Source organism: Lycium barbarum, chromosome 3 (genome assembly GCF_019175385.1).
Source record: "Lycium barbarum isolate Lr01 chromosome 3, ASM1917538v2, whole genome shotgun sequence".
NCBI classification, from domain to species: domain Eukaryota; kingdom Viridiplantae; phylum Streptophyta; class Magnoliopsida; order Solanales; family Solanaceae; genus Lycium; species Lycium barbarum.
Window position 1 is genome coordinate 119,506,336 of NC_083339.1, and position 18,157 is coordinate 119,524,492.

General features: G+C 37.2%; 1 protein-coding gene across 1 annotated transcript; it reads left to right on the forward strand.

Moving 5' to 3' along the window:
* Positions 1 to 11,176: 11,176 nt before the first annotated feature.
* On the forward strand, positions 11,177 to 11,935 carry LOC132631191 (uncharacterized). Its single transcript, XM_060346786.1, has one exon. The coding sequence runs from the start codon at positions 11,177 to 11,179 to the stop codon at positions 11,933 to 11,935; it is 759 nt and encodes a 252-aa protein (XP_060202769.1).
* The last annotated feature ends 6,222 nt before the right edge of the window (positions 11,936 to 18,157 follow it).

The following is an 18,157-nucleotide window of genomic DNA, read 5'->3' on the forward strand; positions in this document are numbered from 1 at the left end:
TTTACTTAAACTGTACAACACTATTGTATATACTAGTGGGTCCCACATGTGGTATGCCTGACACTATCCTTAGGCCTAAGCTCATACCATCCCTACCGCCCTCACCATCGTCTTCATCCCCCTTTTTCCTCTTAATAAGAGGGCGCTCTAAGCCATGATCATCCCTCGCCTTTGCGCCCTTCTGCACAACGTGCTTCTTCTTGGGATCTAGTCCCGCTGGTATTGTCATAACCCAACCGAAGGGCCATGACGGGCACCCGGAGCTAACCTATCGAGCACCTCTGAACATGCTTCTCATAACCATTTTTAGGTGGACCACAAAGATAGCTTATAGGCATCATAATTTGTAAGGTCATATGTTACAAGATAACGACACATCTCTACATAATCATCAACAACTATGCCATCACCACAAGCCAACAAGACCGCCAAAATATTATAAAACAATATGAACTGATAAGTTTATGGAACATCTACCTACATACATCTGTCTACGAGCCTCTATACAGAATACAGGAATTCATAAGGACGGGGCAGGACTTCGCCATGCCAAAGTATATACACAAAAGAGTAATACCAATAAACTGCAACTCCGAAGCAAATGGAGCACTTTTGGGACTCCGCTGATGAAGCTCCTTGGAGTCTGGTCTGTCTCTTTGTCTACCTGCGAGCATGAACACAGCGTGCACAAGAAAGGACGTCAGTACGAATAATGTACTGAGTATGTAAGGCATGAATAACAATATAACAAGAGATATGGAACATAACATGATATAGAGATATAGCCTGTACATCTGATTGCCTCTTAAGGCGGATATCATGTATGCTTAGCTTTTTAAAGAAAACACTTTTCATACATAACAAACATAATATCGTCATTAGCCCGCCCACTAGTGGTGCTGCCCGGCCATATAGGCACGGTGTTATCATCGTTATCCATAGCCGCCCACCATAGTGGTGCTGCCCAGCCATATAGGTACAGTGTTATTATCATTATCCATATCCGCCTACCGTAGTGGTGCTGCCCGGCCATATAGGCGCGGTGTGAGAAAATACTTACATATATATAAAGCATGCATGAGAGCCCAAATAAAAGCTACTACTTTATCGTAGTGACGTAAGGTCGGTGACGTCCGATTTATATTATGGAACAATTATCATCGCTATATCTCACCTTGGAGGAACAATTATCATAAGGTGAGATCAACAAAAATGAATAAATCAAGCAAATCATGAAATAAACTCAATAATCTCATAATAGCATCAAAACTATAAGCTTTGGAATCTCTAGAAATGGGATCATCATCATCATTATCATCATAGGAAACATCTATCTTTAGTATCATAAGAACTTTGAGAATCATGAGCTTTTAGCTTTTTGGGAATAAAGACGTCAGGGAAAACATGTATGGGTTCATAAGAAAAGAGTCATGCCTTTAGAAAGAAAGGGATTAGCCTTAACATACCTTTTGGGTCTCCTTAACTACTTAACGCTTATCCTCTCAAACTCGTAAATCTACATTCAAGAGAATTCATACTATTGTTAGGCTTATCGTCACATGCTTACCCGAAATCATAATACTAACAACCAACAACAATAACAACAATACTAACATCAACAACATTATCATCAATACCAAAATGCTCCATAAAACATCCCACACGATGTTTATTCGATTTCTCAACCAACTAATTCATTATACGACCATTTAGTAGCTCTATCTTCGTAAATACACCTAAATCACTATCAATAAGGAGAGATTCTTACCTTATTCCCACTAGAGCTGCAATATCTTCAATATCCGCCTTGTCTCCAAGCCAAGATTCACCGCAACACGATACTATAATCACAACTATACGCTATCTGAACCTAAATCCCGAGATTACACTTGATTTGGGCTAAAATTTATGGTGGAAGTTGGGAGAAATTTCTAGAGGTTTTAGGATATTTTTGAGGGGTGGTTTGGATGAAAATAAGGGTCAAACCCCCTTTTATAGTGTTCTAGAGTCGGTTTGCACCGACCTAGAATTTTCGGGCACTGTAGCTGGGCGCGCCTCTGCTCCGTTGGTCTAACTTGTAATGTGCATAACTCTGTACTCCGATGTCATATCGACGAGCGGTTTATTGCGTTGGAAACTAGACTTCATGAACTTCATTTTAGGCTTGTACTTTACTTCAAAACTCTTCATATGCTAAAATATATTCTTTCCCCAAGTTGGACCAAAATTATCATACGAAATCTTGCCCATCCTTTCTTCAAAATTCCAACAAACTTAATTTCCTTGATTCACTTATTCTCCAATCCTTCCATGACTTATTACATGAACTTAAACGCCCATAACCATAAGATAAGCACATATAACCTCATATATCCTAGGAAATATCTCTAGTGTCTACAATTGAACAAGTAACACCTAATGAATGTCCGTACAAAACTACGACGTGTAACAGGTATGCTCAGAATCTTAGGCTAAGCTGGGTCTGGAAATGCGACCTCATCCTCGTCGGGAGTTGCCACTGCAGAAGTCGAAGGATAACCTGAAAAATATATAAAAATTAGTATCATTTCTTATTTATATTGAATACATTAACGTTTGTTGAATAATCAAATTTGTGTATCGACGGGTGCCGGAATAGGCTCCTGAGATGGGTCTGTAGGCTCCTGAGATGGGATTCGCGCAGAATATGAAGTAGTCTCATGAACGAGATGTTGTTCGAGGTCCAAATAAAGGTTAAAAAATTAAATAAATATTCACCTTATATTGAATAAAATTGATTTTAACTAAAAATCTTACCTGTGGCTCGACAGTGTCATGAGAAGACACCTTTACCTCGGCGGGCCCATGAGAAAACGCCTGAATGGGTCGCTCTTGTGGACCCACTGGCACCGAATCCAAAAATATGAAAAATTACGAAATAATAAGTAACATATATATTTAAAATAAGTACTTTAAATAATCAAATATGTATTTTAAATATTCACCTTATATTGAATAAAAATTAATTTTAATAAAAAGCTTACCTGTGGCTCGACAGTCACATGAGAAGACACCTCTGGCTCGGTAGGTCCATGAGAAAACTCCTGAGTGGGTCGCTCTAGTGGACCCACTGGCGCCGAATCCTAAAATATAAAAAATTACGAAATAATAAGTAACATATATATCTAAAATAAGTAATTTAAATTATCAAATAAGTATTTTAAATACTAATCGGGATTAAAAAGTCACCGAAGTCAAGAATCCTAGGTCCGTCTAAATTTCTCACTGGCTCTCATCATCTAATGATGCGCGAAAGCCGCCCAGTCGATGTTATTATGCTCCTCCATGTACGCATTCTGGCTCGGCTGAGATGAAGACTCAGATATCTCAGCAAGTAGGCGCGCCGGTGTAAACGTAGGTGACTGTCCAGCTGAGCTGCCACTGGCCTGGAACGGCTGCGGATGGACTAGAATGGGAATGGCCTCTGGAATGGGAGCGGCCTCATCTGCCTCTCAACCAGATGGTGTCCTCCGCCACCAGGTCTGCTAGCAGCACCGCATCCTCTGGCAGCACCACGTCCTCCTCCTCGCGCTACCTGATATTCACCCTCTAGAACAGGATCATCCATGCGCCCAAACTCTCCTGCTTGCCGGATACCATCCTCGAATATCCGTACCATCTCCGCTGCAAGCCCCGCAATTTGTGTACGGCCACCAACTGTATTTGTGTTAAACAGTAAAAAATAGTTATTTTTAAAATGTAATAACTAATACAATTAAATAAATCTAAATACGATAAACTTACCAACACCTCGTACTGTCCCGCGAGTGTTGCGTATCCTACATCCACTGCGGGACGCAAAGCTGGGTTGCCAATCAATTGATGTGTGATCCCATGATACCAGCGCATGTAATCCATGATGGGAGTCGCATGACCGACCACCGCTAAAGTCCCCAACCTATCTTGTCAACGCTGGAGCTGGACACCCATGAAAGCCAGAAGCGCATCATCAACAGCGGCTCGATCGTCCTGCTGGTAGTGTCGGAGCTTATGACGAACGTCAGGAGGTATATTCTGTGTATGCCCAAACTGTCGTAAAACGCGCTCGGGCATGTGATCCTCAACGATGTCTAGGTGTATCAATGGACACCGCGACCTCCACACGGCCTGCCCTGACCTGCTAAAGGCCAGGAACCCATCCAAAATAGCAGCGTACGACGTCCATATAAATAGTTGCATAAAATATAGATACAAATTTGTGATCACCAATAGAAAAGATGTTTAATTAAATTAATAATGTAAAGTTAAATAGTTTTACCGCATCGTCCATCATTTGATCAAGCTGGTCCCGGAATGGAAGAATACCGTGGTGTATATCCACATCTTGGTCAAAACCTGCCATCCACCTCCTCGCGTAGGGCATGTCAATACCGAGGTAATGCCTACGTATGGGCTGAAAAGGCAACACCCTCTCTCATACCCATAACTGAAAGCGATATTAGAAAATACGATTTTTTAGTCGTCGTTTCAAAAGGTTTGTTTACATTAAAGGAACGCTTACTTAAAATATTACCTGAGAAGAGCAAAAAATTCACACACATCGCTGATACGGCCAATAGATGCTCGGCATAGGCATCGGTAGAGGTACACCAAAACAGCACTGCCCCAACTGTAATCTCCCAAGCAGTCCAGATGCTCCAAGAAGACCAAATATCGTAAGCTGACATAGACACCCGATGTGTTCAGTAACAAGATGCCCCCGAATATAATAAGCAGGTACAAACGGGCATGACGATCAACAACGTCCTACTGAGTGTTGTCCTCAATAGGAGGCTCTGTGAGCAAATAAGTGCAGAGTGCACTAATCTGCACCCGACTCTGTCCTGAGATATAGGCCGCGGCACTAGGCACTAAGTGGTTTAGCCTAGTCAACTCCGTCATCCATGTCCTACCAAGAGGAGGCTCCTACCGATTGTATAATGACTCTCCATCTACCCGCAATCCAAACATGACCTCTACATCTTGAAGTGTAATTATGGCCTCACTAGTGCGAAGATAGAAGGTATGTGTCTCCGTCCTCCACTGCTCAACCATGACCGTAATGAGCGCCCAATTATGCGGTACCCGACTAAGGGACACGCAACGATAGATACCGCCCCAACAATATCTCTAAGACGCGGAGGTGCGGGTGGCGCTCGCGTAAAAGAGCCCACTCTCTGTGCAGCCTACAGGGACGGTGCCTAATCGCTATCCTTATAGCACCAGTCCATAATAACTCTGACCTATGAGTGTCTTGCAAAGAAAGTACCGATCTATCATCGGGCCCCGGGTGAACATTCGGATCCATGAAAGAGTCGGGTCTGTAGAAACTAAATTATTCATTATTCTTGAAATTAAAGAGAAATTATATTAACTAATTAATCATTTATTGAGAATATATGAATTATGTTGTATTATATTTTGTGAATAATTATATCTAATTACAATTGTTCTCCTAACTACAATTAAAGAAATAACAAACTAATTTATTTAACGATTAACATGGGATAAACAAAATAATTAACATGGGATAAACAATTTCACAAAGAAATAAAGTAACAATGCCATAATTAACAAATAATAGGAGATTACTATATTTTTTGTAATTTAAAAATTCATAATCAATTAACAAAATAATAATTCATAAACAATTAAAAAAATATCAATTCATAATCAACAATTAACAACTAATTAATTAATAATGGCATATTTTACAAATAATAGTAGATTACTATATTAAACAATTCATAAACAATTAACAAATTAACAATTCATAAACAATTAACAAATTAACAAGTCATAAACAATTAACTAATTAAAAATTCATAAACAATTAACAAATAATAAATTAACAAAAAAAAAAACAGAAAACGGTAGCAAAACGCTAGTGCAAACAACGAAGATCAACAACCCACTTTTTTTTTTTCAAAATTCAAGACTATTAAACGTTCAACATGCTTAGTATATAATGTATTTCACAGCATAATCAAAAGGTTCATAGTAGAATACCTTGATCGAAGTTTGTTGTAGGTTTGTTTTAATCGAGTTGTACGCCGCTTTTTTCCAAAATTCGAGCATCTTACTCCTTGACTTGAATATACAGAGAATCTACACTTTCCCGACGAAAATTGAATAGAAAACGACGCTTTTTGAAGTGGGGTCCACCTTAAAAAGGCCTCTAATGGCGTTTTCGATTTTTTTTTTATGGTGGAGGGGACCAGTGGTGGAACCCGGTGGGTTTTATGTCGGGGTCTTTAGCGCAATATTTTACTGCGCTAAAGGAGAGAAGGAAATATCCTTTAACGCAGTACTGCATTAAATGACTTAACTGTGCTGTTATGGTTAAGTCCTTTAACACAGTATTTTACTGCGTTGAAGGTATTTTTGTACCTCTTTTTTTTTAGGGTATTTTGGTTCAATGTGTCTTTTATTGGGCCATTTTGGTTCCGAACTCAGGAAAGAAGACTACACAAGTTGATAAAAACAATTCTTGACTTTTTCTCTTCCTTTCTCCCCCAGCATAACCTCTGCCGCTTCGATTTCCTTGTATTTGTTGTGTCGAAGATGGAATAATTAATTGCTACAATAGTACTCAATCAGTTTGAAAAATCAAGAGATAATTTACCATTTTATACTTATATTACCCTTATTATTAATGCTTTAATTATTTCAATTCATTTCGCAGCATACATTAGATGACTTATAAATAATTATAATAATTAGAGGTGATATACTAAACTTACCATTTCATTTATTGTTTTTTAAGAGGCATGTCAAGTCAAACATGGACAAGTAAATATGGACGGAGGGAGTATTTCATTACGTAGCTGTGAATTCCAAAGGGAATGGATTGCAAACATCATCAAAGAAGACCTCATGCATTGTACGGAAGGATTAAAAGAAAGTTGTTATATATACATTGTATATGTAGAGTTACTTCAATTCTTCAAGTTATATTACTTCAAAGTTTGCAATTATTAATGAAAGTTGAAAAGAATACCAAAATATTAATTAGGCATTCTAAAGGTTACAATAAATATTGAAATATGAAAACAATTCAACATTATTACGTACCACATTATTATTCCCTTTTAATACAGTATTATTATTTATAAAAGGTAAATTTACCTTCTAGTACCAAAAATTATAGGAATAATGTTTAATTGAATGGTAAAATGAACTTAACTTAATGGGTAATTTGATAGTTCAACTTTGACATTTTGAGGTTCCTTCTTTTGAAATAGTATATTGATATGAACCCAACAAGCACAAGGACTTTCGCTAGAAGTCAAGCAAGAGAACTTCAAGAGTTGCAAGCCTTGTTCATGAAAAAGGATGCCTTGGAGGAGATTGGAGAGAAGACTTCGCAGATTTACAACATTTGGGAGTTGGCATTGGAAGAGTTGCAAAGTGGCTAAAAGCGCAAAATGGCTAAAGTTGCAACTATGGGGCTAAGATTGCAATTGGAGGTCATACTTGCAAGTTATGGGGTTAGAATGGTAATTGGAGGCCATAATTGCAAGTTATGAGGCTTTGGATGCAATTGAAGACCCATGTGGGTATTTTTGCAAAAGAGTCACTTTAGGGCCTTTTGGTGTAATAGGCATTAGTATAAATAGTTCTTTTCATCCATTTGGAAGACTTAGCTTGGATATTGTGTGAATTTATATTTTGAGAGATTTAGTTAATAGATTGTTTGTTTGGTTGATTATTGACTAAGTGTAATTTCTTAGTTGTGCATTGAATTGCAAGTTTCATTGAATTCATATGAGTTTGCTCATTTTGGAATCACTTGAGTCCTTTCTTTGAATTCAAATTACTTAGGTTCTTAGGGTTGAATCAAATTGGGAGGGATTGGGTTTGATATACCCAATTTTGCCCATAGATTTACTATCCTTTGGGTTTAGTATCTATCCTTCTATCTCCTCTTTTCCAATTTTCCAAGTTTCTTTTATTTTCTTTTGTTGTTTTTGAATTCTTAGAGTTTCCTTAGGTTGAATCTTATCATTTGGTATCAGAGCATAGGCTAAGAGATTTTCCCTACAATTTCTAATCCTAGGCTCAAATTCGAAAATAAAAAAAAATTGAAAATAAAAAAAAATCGAAAATTACAATTGTGGTTGGATTTGAGTGTTTTTTAAGGTAGATTTGAGTTTGTTGTGGTGGAAAACATCTGGAAACGAAATTTGAAGTCATCTGGGTAAGGATTGAAGTTTCCACCATTAGAGGTTCAACAAAGCTTGAAGAACTCAAAGTGGGTCTTGTTGATTTGGATTGAAATTGACTTCAATAGGTATTGGGCTTTGTTCTCCTATCAAAGAGGAACCTATATCCGAAAGTTGGAGGAAAAATGAGTTGGTATTAAGGTACTTGGAATTTTGAATGTTCTTCATGTTCTTGAGGAGATTCATATATTCATCTTGAGGAAGAAGACTAAATAGGAAGGTTGATCTAAAATTTTCCAAGTCCAAGTGCAAAAGGTGTTAAAACAGCCCAAAATGGTAATTACTAGGTTTCTATGGGCCCGAGGAAGTCAATAAGGTCAGAAACCCGACCTAAGATCCAAGAAATTCATATACGAGACATCATCAGGGGAACTGGTATACGGTCCATTGTGCAGACCGTATAAAATTCTATGGGACATCAAAATTGCAACGTCAAATTCCAGCCAATAAAGTTGCTTACTGTGACGCATTGACGGTATAATTATATGGCCCGCATAATTTCTTGCGGAGCGTCAAAATTCCACTGCAGAAAGTACAACATTTCCAGAATTTTGACGATCCACTTCTACGGTCCGTCAAAATTTATACAGACCGTATAAACCCTGATTCCCAGTCGTATAATTTCTCGGGTACGAGTTAACTTTCATCTTATTTCTTTGTTTTCCCAAGCCTCAAATCTTGTTCTTAATTCATTTCAATTCCAGAAAATTTCTTGGGATTGCTTGTTGGTTTTGTGTCCCTAATCCTTTGGTAGGGAGCAAAAAAAAAAGTATAGAAATTTTAAAAATTTCATTATTTCAAATTGATACATTGGCTCAATTGAGTCTTCAAGACCCTGTTTTCAAGTTATCACCTACCCGGGCCCGAAATTCTATTTATTTTCCGATTTTGGCATTCCAATTTCTTGTGTCTCTCAACTAGTAATCATTTAGTAGTTGTTCCTACTTGTGTTTACTAGTTCTTGTGTCCACATTTCTTTCGTGCTAATTTCTTTCAAGCTTTTCTTCGTTTTATCTCGTTGAAACTTTATTGGCTCTCGTCCGATTTGCTTTGAGTCGTCCGTCATTCATCTAAACAAAAATCCATTCTACCACAAAGGATAAGCAACGTGTGAATTTGATTGGGCGAGCGATTCATCAATAACTTCGAAAGAGCACGGAGTGCGGTAAGGTTGAGAGTTCAATAGGAGTGACGTGAGGCTTTTATTGCTAATCTTGTTTGCTAGTTTTGCAGGTCATCATGTCTAACCAAGGCGATAGGACGCAAGAGGTAGTAGATATGTCATCCATAGCAAGTTTATTGGCTATGATCATGAATCAAATCTCGGGCATGCAAGCGGGTATGGAAGAGATGAGAGGAGAGATGAATAGTATGAATGGGAAGTTGAAGGGTATAGATGAACGGATGGTGAGTATTGAGAAAGTTCAAATGGAGGGTTCGAGTAGAATGGGCACTCCCCGTTACCGGAATGAAAGTGATGGGGATAAAACACAAGACACTACACCAACCATTACCCCGGGACAAGTCCATGCCTTGTGCAATCCCAACACCACAATCACCTCCACCCAAAGAGCTCCACCACCCCAAACAACCAACCTTCCATTCCAAAACTCCACATTCCAAAACATCAATCGACAAACCTATCCCCAAGTTTACCAACACACCCCGAATGAGGCAATCCCTCAAGTAACCTTACAACAAACACCCCAAGCTCCACTCCAAGTCTAAACACAAGATCCCTTTCCTAACCAAAACCAATACCAACGCCTCTACTAATACCCCATGAATGAAGAAGAGTATGATGACTATCCACAAGGTAGGTGGTGGGATGATAACCAGCAAGAAGAGAGGCGTGGAGGAATGAATAACCAGGGGAGGGGAGGAAGAGGAGGTTTTGAGAGGTTTCCGGGCCATGACCCTAGATTCCAAGGTCATGTAGACTTGGGGAGGGCCTAAGGTCATGAAGACCGGGGAAGATGGCAAGATAACGAGCGGAATTTGAACACCATCAAGGTGAACCTTCCTACGTTCCAAGGTGGTAGCAATCCGGAAGAATTCCTTGAATGGAAATTGCAAAGTGAGCGCATCTTCCTCACGAACAATGTGTCCGAGGCCTTGAAGGCAAAGTATGCCCTCACTCAATTTGAGGGGTACACTTCTACTTAGTGGGAATCTAAGAAGTTACAAAGAGCCCAACAACACATCTATGATCTCCCAACTTGGAACGACTTGATTGAGATCATAGAGACAAGGTGGCTTCCACCCACATATTACCAAAATGCACTCAAAAGGTTGTACATGTTGAAGCAAGGGTTGAAAAGTGTGGAAGCGTATTTTGATGAGTTTGAGGATTTACGGATGAAGTCCAAGATAGAAGAGCATGAGGAGTACACTATTATAAGGTTTGTAGCCAACTTGAATCGGGACATCTCTAAGCCGATGAGGCTCAAGACTTATAATAGTCTTGAAGAGGCATTCCATGACGCATCCAAGGTTAAAGCGGATCTAAAAAAAAAGAGGTCCTACAAAGACAAAAGCAAATCGTCCTCAACTTGGAACAAAGGCAAAGAAAAGTGGAAAATTTCCACTTGGGATAAACCCAAGAGCAACATTCAAGCACCTCAAGCCAAATTCGATTACAAAGCCAAAGGTGATGACAAGGCTAAAGGAGGTAACAATTCTAACCCCAACTATAATTGACCTTCTACCATCCAATTCTTTAAGGGCCAAGGAAGAGGGCATATTGCAAGTGAGTGACCCAACCGGAGGACTTTCACAATAGTGAGGGATAGGTATCGAACCGATGATGAACATGAGGGTGGGGTTGGTCATGAAGAAGAAGAGAAAGAAGTGAGTGTGAGGGTGATTCCGATGAAGAGGTTGAGATAAGGTATGAAGAAGCCTTGAATCATGCTATTGTGACTAGAAGAGTCATGGAGGCTCTAGCTAGGGAAGAGAGTGATCAAAGGGAGAACTTGTTTCATACACGATGCAAAATTGTGGATAAGGTGTGCTCATTAATCATTAATGGTGGGAGTTGCACGAATGCCGTTAGTCAATTTTTAGCTGAAAGTATGAAATTCCCCACCCGCAAGCACACTAATCCCTATAAACTCCAATGGTTTAATGAATGTGGTGAAATGAGGGTCAACAAGCAAGCCATTACCAAATTTAGCATTGGCAAGTACCAAGATGAGATTTTGTGTGATGTGGTACCCATGCAAGCTTGCCATCTATTGCTTAGAAGACCTTGGCAATTTGATGTTGATGCCCAACATAGTGGAAGAACTAACAAGTACTCATTTATGGTCAAGGGGAAGAAGTACATTCTTAACCCACTAACCCCTTACCAAGTAAGTGAGGATTATAGAGTGATGAGGGAGCTTTGGGAGAAATATCAAAGGGAAGAAAAGAAGAAGAGTAAGAGGGAGACTTTGTTGGTCATAAGTGGAGAGGAAACATCTCAAGATGGTACCAAGAAATGTTTGTTGGCCAAACCAAGTAATTGCTTAAAAGGGGTTGATGAGAAACACTTCATGGTGTGTCTTGTCAACAAGGACCTTCTCTTAAATGCTAACCAAGCTACTAGCACTTTTCCTAGTAGTATATCTTCTCTTTTGCAGGAATATGAAGCATTGTTCCCGGAAGAAATGCCTGATGGCTTACCTCCTTTGAGAGGTATTGAGCACTAAATCGACTTTGTACCGGGTTCCTAAATTCCCAACAAATCGGCTTATAGGAGCAATCAGGAAGAAACAAAAAAATTGAAAAGGCAAGTGGATGAGCTTCTTAAAAAGGGGATAGTGAAGGAGAGTCTTAGCCCGTGTGTCGTTCCGGTGATTCTTGTTCCAAAGAAAGATGGCACTTGGAGGATTTGCATTGGTTGTAGAGCCGTCAACAAAATCATGGTAAAGTATCACCATCCCATTCTGAGGCTTGATGATATGTTGGATGATCTTTATGGCTCAAATGTGTTTTCGAAGATTGATCTTAGAAGAGGCTATCACCAAATTCGAATGAGCCCTGGTGATGAGTGGAAAACGGCCTTCAAAACCAATTTTAGACTCTATGAGTGGCTTGTCATGCCATTCGAACTAACCAATGCACCTAGCACATTTATGAGGTTGATGAATCATGTCTTGAAAAACTTTATCAACAAGTTTGTGGTTGTTTATTTTGATGATATCCTTGTATATAGCAAATCAATTGAGGAGCATGTAGGCCATCTGAGGCAAGTATTTGATGTCTTGTTGCGTGAGAGGTTGTTTGCTAATATCAAGAAATACGCTTTTTGTGTTGATAAAGTAGTGTTCTTGGGTTTTGTGGTGAGTGCAAATGGTGTGGAGGTTGACGAAGAAAAAGTGGAGTCTATTAGAACTTGGCCAACTCCTAAAAATGCAACCGATGTGAGGAGTTTCCATGGGTTGGCAAGTTTCTATAGAAGGTTTGTAAAGGGGTTTAGTACAATTGCCTGTCCCTTAACCGAATTGATCAAGAAAGATGTTCCGTTTGTTTGGGAGATGAGCAAGAGAAGGCGTTTCAAGAATTGAAATCCATGTTGAGTTCGTCACCATTGTTACAATTACCCAATTTTGAGAAAACTTTTGAAGTTGAGTGTGATGCTTCTGGGGTTGCATAGGTGGAGTATTAATGCAAGAAGGCAAGCCATTGGCTTACTTTAGTGAAAAGCTAAAAGGGGCATCATTGAACTACTCTACTTATGACAAGGAGTTGTATGCACTTGTGAGGATCTTGACCCATTGGCAACATTATTTGTGGCATAAGGAGTTTGTGATACGATCGGATCATGAATCCTTGAAACATTTGAAGAGCCAATCCAAGCTCAACAAGAGACATGCGAAATGGGTAGAATTGATTGAAGTTTTTCCTTATGTGATCCATTACAAAAGAGAGAAGGACAATATGGTGGCGGATGCATTATCTAGAAGGTATGTCTTGCTAAACACTATGACTTCTAGAATTATGGGATTTGAAAGCCTTAAGGGATTCTATTCTCAAGATCCCGACTTTAAGGAAATTTGTGAGGAGTTTACCCAAGGGAGGAGGGTTGATAGGTTCCAACTTGTTGATAGGTTCCTATTCAAGGATGGTAGAGTTTGTGTTCCAATGAGCTCATGGAGAGAGTTGTTCGTCAAGGAAGCACATAGTGGTGGAATGATGGGCCATTTTGGAGTGGCCAAGACATTTGACATTTTGGGTGAGCAATTCTATTGGCCCAAGATGCGACATGATGTTGAAAAGCTATGTGGTCAATGTTTGGAATGCAAGCAAGCCAAGTCCAAGACTCGGCCCCAAGGTATGTATACTCCTCTTCCTACTCCTATTGGTCCTTAGATAGACATTTCTATGGATTTTGTGTTAGATCTTCCCAAAACCAAAAGGGGTCATGATAGCATTTTTGTTGTGGTAGATAGATTCTCAAAAATGTCTTATTTTATACCATGCCATAAATGTGTTGATGCATCTCATGTAGCATCCTTGTTTGGGAATCATGTTCTTAAGTTACATGGAGTTCCCCGCACTATTGTTAGTGATAGGGATTCCAAGTTTCTTAGTCACTTTTGGAAGAGTCTTTGGGGTACACTTGGCACCAAGCTCATGTTCTCTACTTCTTGCCACCCTCAAACGGATAGTCAAACCGAAGTAGTAAATTACTCTAGGGAGTATGCTTAGAAGTATGATTAGAGGAAAGCCCACTTCTTGGGAGAACCGTTTACCTTTGATTGAGTTTGCTTACAATCGGTCCCTCCATTCCTCTATTGGCATGACTCCATTTGAAGTATGTTATGACTTTAATCCTTTGATTCCTTTAACCTTAACCCCTTTGGCTAGTGATGTTATTGTGAGTTTAGATGCAAAGCAAAGGGTGGCCGAAATGATGAAAATCCATACCAAGGTAAAGGAGAGCATTGACAAGGTCAACACCAAGGTAGTCAAGAGACAAAATCATGGGAGAAGAAAGGTGGACTTCCAATCCGATGATTGGGTTTGGGTTCACTTCCGAAAAGAAAGGTTCCCGCAAATGCGAAAAAGAAAATTGAGTCCAAGGGGAGATGGACCATTCAAAGTGCTTGAAAAGATCAATGACAATGCCTACAAGATGGACTTGCCAAGTAAGTGTAATGTTCATAATGTTTTCAATGTGAGTGATCTTTCCTCTTGTGTTGTAGGTATGCCCTTAGATTCGAGGACGGATCTTCTCCAAGAAGGGGAGGATGATATGACCCAACAAGTACAAGGCCTTTCACTAGAAGTCAAGCAAGAGAACTTCAAGAATTGCAAGCCTTGTTCATGAAAAAGGATGCCTTGGAGGAGATTGGAGAGAAGACTTCGCGGATTTACAACGTTTGGGAGTTGACATTGGAAGAGTTGCAAAGTGGCTAGAAGCGCAAAATGGCTAAAGTTGCAACTATGGGGCGAATATTGCAATTGGAGGTCATACTTGCAAGTTATGGGGTTAGAATGGCAATTGAAGGTCCTAATTGCAAGTTATGAGGCTTTGGATGCAATTGAAGACCCATGTGGGTATTTTTGCAAAAGAGCCACTTTAGGGCCTTTTGGTGTAATAGGCATTAGTATAAATAGTTCTTTTCATCCATTTGGAAGACTTAGCTTAGATATTATGTGAATTTATATTTTGAGAGATTTAGTTAATAGATTGTTTGTTTGGTTGATTATTGACTAAGTGTAATTTCTTAGTTGTGCATTGAATTGCAAGTTCCATTGAATTCATATTAGGTTGCTCATTTGTGGAATCACCTGAGTCCTTTCTTTGAACTCAAATTACTTAGGTTCTTAGGGTTGAATCAAATTGGGAGGGATTGAGTTTGATATACCCAATTTTACCCATAGATTTACTATCCTTTGGGTCTAGTATCTATCCTTCTATCTCCTCTTTTCCAATTTTCCAAGTTCCTTTTATTTTCTTTTGTTGTTTTTGAATTCCTAGAGTTTCCTTAGATTGAATCTTATCATATATAGATTGATAGATAGATAATATAAAAGACTAATTCGTTACTAAAATATATGGTAAGTAACCTATAATAATAAGTTAATTTTCATTGATAGTATAAAATTTTCATTACATTCTATTAAATTCATTTTATTATTCAATTAATAGTACTCCTCCGTCCCATTTTAATGGTCATTTTAGCCTTTTTCACGTCCATTAAGAAGAAAAACACTAAATACTAGATGTAGTTTAGTGAGTTACCCTATATAATAAAGGCAGACTAATTTGTTCCTCTTAAATATTGTGCATACTTCTTTAATGTTAAGCAAATAATTGAAAAAATTACTCCCTCCGTCCATATTACTTGGTCAGTTTTCCTTTTGCACACTCCTTAAGAAATCATAAACAAAAAATATATTTTACTATCTTACCCCTATCTCTATCCAATAAATACATTCTACTCCCTCCGTTCACTTTTGCTTGTCCACTTTTGACTATGCACATCCCTTAAGAAATAATAAATGAAGTGCATAATTTACCAATGTACCCATATTAATTGGTGCATATTTTTATTGGATTTAAAAAATGATTTAAAGTGAGCATTTAATATTATGGGTAAAATAGGAAAAAAGAAATTGTCTTGTCTTGATATGCTAAAAGTGACAAGTAAAAGTGAAAATCTATTTTTAGAATACTGGACAAGAAAAAGTGAACGGAAGGAGTAATCAATTTGGCTATTTTCAAGAACATTTAATACTAAGGGTAAGAGGAGAAAAATTTAATTAATTTTATCTTGGTTTTGTAAATGAACAAGTAATTTGGAACATATATTTTTAGTAATGCGGCTAACTAATATGGGACAGAGGGAGTATCAACTTTTGTGTTGAATTCCTAAAGTAACAATTAGTGAATGATAAATTTTTCCAGCTAAAACCAGTGAAAATGGGACTGAGTTAATAGTTTTGCAAGAAAGTGCTATATAATTTGACGTAGTCTTAATCTTAAGGGACACAAACACAAACATATACGACAGTACACGAGCGCGCACACGTTCACAATTAAATGTTTGTCGTTTAAGTATTTCCTTGGAAAAGTAAAGAGACAGAAACTTTTGGCATTTGATTTGAAGACTTCGGATACAAATAAAACAGAGAAACATTATGATGTGTACGGACTTTTAGGAGACACTTACGCCATCTCCAACTTTACACTATTTTTCACACCAAATGCTATTTTGATGCAAAAAAATGGTATTTTGAAGCTCCAACCTTACATTATTTTTGCACCATTTTGGTGCATGAATAGTGTTGCACCAAATTTGATGCAACACTATTCATCTACACCATTACTATACATTAATATTTTATTATTATTTTCTTATTATATAACACTTTTAATTTAACATATTATAAATTTTAATTTTTACATTTAGATTCCTAATATACCTATTCATCTACTCCATTACTATTCATTAATATATTTTTTTAATTATATAACACTTTTAATTTAACATATTATAAATTTTAATTTTTACATTTAGATTCTTAATATACCTAATTATTTTTTATGTAATATCTTTTAATATTAATTTTACATCTTAATTTTGGAGTGTAAGTTTTATAAATTAATTTTCGTATATATTATTTTTATATAAAATTGTGAGTTAATTTTATTATAAGTTATAATTGTATAAAAAAATATAACCATCACAAAAATGAAAAGTGCAAATATAAAATATAATATGTTGTTAATAATATGCCGTCGCGTTTTTGGAGAAAAGAAGTACTACATGATATATTAACTACATGTTTTATAGTGCACAACATGATAATCGAGGATGAACGTGATCTTAATGCACCAATTCAAGATGCTTGGGAAGGTCCAATTCTAACAATAGAAATGGTAGTAGATGAAATTACCAATTTGAATAATTTTTAGCTCGACACAAAAAAATTAAGAACAAAGGTGCTCATTTTGCACTTCGTAATGCATTAATAGAGCATTTATGGGAGCAACGTACTAATCATGGAAGTTGAATATTTATGTAGAAATTAAAATAAATTCTACCTTAATGTAATATTTATTTAATTATATTTTATCAATGATTTCACTTTTATTTGAATTATCCATTAATATGTATAACGTATAATATTTGCTTACAATTTATATTATTTAAAAATTTATGATATAAAATAATTTTATATTAAATGGTTATATAACAAAGGATTATGAATTACATGGGATGGATATGTAAAAAAGAAAAAAAGAAAGGATTTGTTTTATGAAATTAAAAAAGAAAATTTAAGTTAAAGAAAATAATATAATATAATATAGAAGAGATAGAAGAATATAAAAGGAATATTCTTTTTTGGTGTAAAAAATAATGCAATGGGTTGGAGTTAATTTGCACCATTTTAGTGTTTGCACCATTTTGATGCAAAAAATGATGCAATGGGTTGGAGTTAATTTGCACCATTTTAGTGTTTGCACAATTTTGGTGCAAAAAATGATGCAATGGGTTAGAGATGCCCTAAATTACCTTAATTTGAATAACTACTAAAACCTTTCCTGTATAAAAGTCTAGTACATGAAAAAGTTCCTTTAGCCACACTATTTTGGCCACAATGACCCAAATGAGATAAATTCATATGATTATTTAGATCAAATTTAATAATTTATGCTTACTTAATGTCATTTCTATCTTTTCTTCTCAAGGTTTATCTTAATTTAAAATTGTATAATAGAGGTTATGGTGAATTTTACAGAAGTGTGGCCAAAATTGGGTCAAATTGGTGTGGTGCCACCAAATACCTATAGAAAGTCTCTCTATCTCTTTCTTTGTACTCTTTCCATGAATTATAATACCTTATGGATTTTTCACGAAGAAGTTTTTACCATCCGAGGACATTCGATCACGATGATATAACAACTATACGAAGAA

Excerpts from the sequence above, each read along its gene's own strand:
- LOC132631191 (XM_060346786.1), top strand. The coding sequence starts at position 11,177 with ATGGAGGCTCTAGCTAGGGAAGAGAGTGATCAAAGGGAGAACTTGTTT.